Source organism: Adiantum capillus-veneris, chromosome 21 (genome assembly GCF_014529385.1).
Source record: "Adiantum capillus-veneris isolate H3 chromosome 21, ASM1452938v2, whole genome shotgun sequence".
Lineage (NCBI taxonomy): Eukaryota > Viridiplantae > Streptophyta > Polypodiopsida > Polypodiales > Pteridaceae > Adiantum > Adiantum capillus-veneris.
In genome coordinates, this window is record NC_140951.1 from 116,126,491 (window position 1) to 116,129,039 (window position 2,549).

The following is a 2,549-nucleotide window of genomic DNA, read 5'->3' on the forward strand; positions in this document are numbered from 1 at the left end:
CATAGTTGATGAGGTGGAAATAGCTGGCACAGTTCATTCCAGATGGATGTTCTTCTTAGAGCGTTTCATGAAAACGCTTAAGGGATATGTGTGTCAAAAGGCACGTCCGGAGGGTAGCATGGCAGAAGGTTGGTTGGTATCAGAGTCCCTAGTGTACATTGGAGAGCGGCTAGATGGATTTGATAAATCCCGGGACACGCTATGGTGAACCATAGATGATGAGCGCATATCTGGGATTGTCATGTGCAATCTCGGTGTTGAGAAGAAGATGACGGAAGATCTAGAGGCTAAAATCAACCGATTTTGCATGCTTCACAATCCAGTGATGCAAAAGTGGATTTCACAATATGAGGATGCAAACCAAGAGCGACAAAGGGCACGAATCGAGTGGAGACGGGGAAGACGACCACCGATGCACTATCCAGCGGTTCTGGAGAGCCTACCAACCTTCATGAGCTTAAGATGGTTGCACAACCAATTGAAAAGCGTACAACAATGCGGTGACGAAGTGACTGAAGAAGAGTGGGAGTACTCTCGGGGTTGCGCGACCAAGGTAAGTTTGCAATGTACGACTAGCAAGTGACTTTATTTATAAACGTTTGAACGGCCACTCATAATCTTTGTTCGTTGTAGTATAAGTCATACACAGCATCATGGTGTAAAGGTCGACATTTTAGGGTGGAACGAATCGACAAAAAGCGTTTTACTCAAGATTGTGGAATCATGGCAAAATTTGAACAGTCTAGTCGACGACGTTCCTCTGATGCAGATCCTGTGGTGGCGGAACTCGCTTACTTCGGCACGCTGCAAGAGATTTTGAGGATCGATTACAAAGGATTTTTTGTCGACTTGTTCGACGTGTAATGGTTCAAGATAATCATGGAGGGTCGCAATGCTACTGTGCGTAGAGGAGAGTCTGGTTTTCTTGAGGTGGATTCTACTAAGAAATGGACTGACCTAAGAGACACTTTCGTACTACCCGAGCATTGTGAACAAGTAATTATGTAAATAGTTAACATCCCCCTTTTACAAGTTATGTGCTTGAAATCTCTCATGTAAGTTATGTGGCTCTGGCAGGTAATATTTCATCCTACAAAGTCTACATCAAACTGGTGGTACGTCATAGAGGTAGCCCCTCGTAGTGCAAGGACGTATGAAGGCTACCATGTGCCAATCACAACGACATCAATGGAGGAGATCAGAGAAGATGCTCAATCAGAAGCCGCTGCGGTGGTGCCAGACGAGCATCAAGATGCTACTACTCTATATGGGGTGCATGCAGAGGAGCTACAAAATGAAACAGAGGATATGTGTTTAAACGGAGAGCTCTATATAGATATAGGAAGTTATGCTGAGTTATGCGAGGATGAGAGAGAGATCTCTTAAAGCCACAAATATTGTATTTGAACAATTTTGCTCCGTGTTGTAAAAGCTCTGGCTCTCTAAGTACCTTCCATGGTGTATAACGCTCTTTTCTACTCGCGCTCACATCTTTTGATTGAAAATTCTGAGTTTTCGACTTGCCTCTTCTATCACTCAATTCATTGCGTCATTGTATTTATATGCGTCATTACGTCATTGTATTTACTGGTCTTTGCGTCATTGTCTACTCTAGCTATTCATTCAATATTAAGTTTAAATATTCGTGTGTTTAATGCAGGTATGGATGATTAGGAGTTTCTTTCTTCTTTGTCACCGCAGCAGAGACAGTGGTACGTGGAGCGTCATCGCTCTGGCGCATCATCGCGCGTTCCTACTCCATCCGCATCTCCCTCTCTTTCGGAGCATTCGGCGCGCTCCGAAGCTTCGGCGTCGACGAGACGAGCTTCACACTCGTCTAGACACCGGCGCTCTAGTGGTGGCGGTGGTGGTTGTTGTGGGGATTCCGCCACCGATGCCTCCACACCGCCTCGTGTTCGACGAGGCTCTTTACCCTCCCCTTCTTTGCCCGCCCCCACACCAGCCACAGCATCGCCATCTACGCCAGGTTTTGCACGGCTGACTGTTCCTAGAAGCTACACACCTCTACCTACTCCGCCAGGAGCCACCCCACTCGACACTCCTCGCTTCGGGGCCCAGACGCCGGTGGAGACACCTGACGTCCGTACCCCCATCGACACGCCGCTAGAGACCCCTGCCGGGACACCCAGGTTCACGCGTCACCGGCCAGAGGGCTTGCCTTACTCCGTCGACATCAGTGGCGGCATCATCATGGATGATGACGGAAAGAAGGTGATGTCGCGCATGCGTGGTCTTTGCTCTCAGCTGTTTAGACACTACATACTAAACAAATGGAGTGAAGTACCAAGTGATTTAAAAAACAGAGTCATCAGCATACTTCATGATGAGTTTCCCATTCCAACACGGGATCAGCGCTTCAATGAAGACCTGATGAAGATTCGAATGCGCGAATACTGCAAACACAAGCGTTCCGAAGTGCAAAAAGCAATCAAGAATGGGTGGAACAGGCCAGATTGGCTGGCCAAAGAAGATTGGAAGAATGCGAAGAAAGCAGCGCGCGAGAATCCCGACAAGTGGAAGCAACAAAA

The 2,549-nt window shown here is 47.4% G+C and overlaps 1 protein-coding gene across 1 annotated transcript; it reads left to right on the plus strand.

Moving 5' to 3' along the window:
- Nucleotides 1-879: 879 nt before the first annotated feature.
- On the plus strand, nt 880-1,386 carry LOC147431589 (uncharacterized). Its single transcript, XM_086493687.1, has 2 exons — nt 880-996; nt 1,078-1,386. Exons 1-2 carry the CDS (start codon nt 880-882, stop codon nt 1,384-1,386), a joined length of 426 nt encoding a protein of 141 aa, XP_086349813.1.
- Nucleotides 1,387-2,549: the final 1,163 nt, after the last annotated feature.

Coding starts and splice junctions, on each gene's coding strand:
- LOC147431589 (XM_086493687.1), top strand. CDS start 880: ATGGAGGGTCGCAATGCTACTGTGCGTAGAGGAGAGTCTGGTTTTCTT. Junction 997..1,077: donor TACCCGAGCATTGTGAACAA/GTAATTATGTAA, acceptor TGGCTCTGGCAG/GTAATATTTCATCCTACAAA.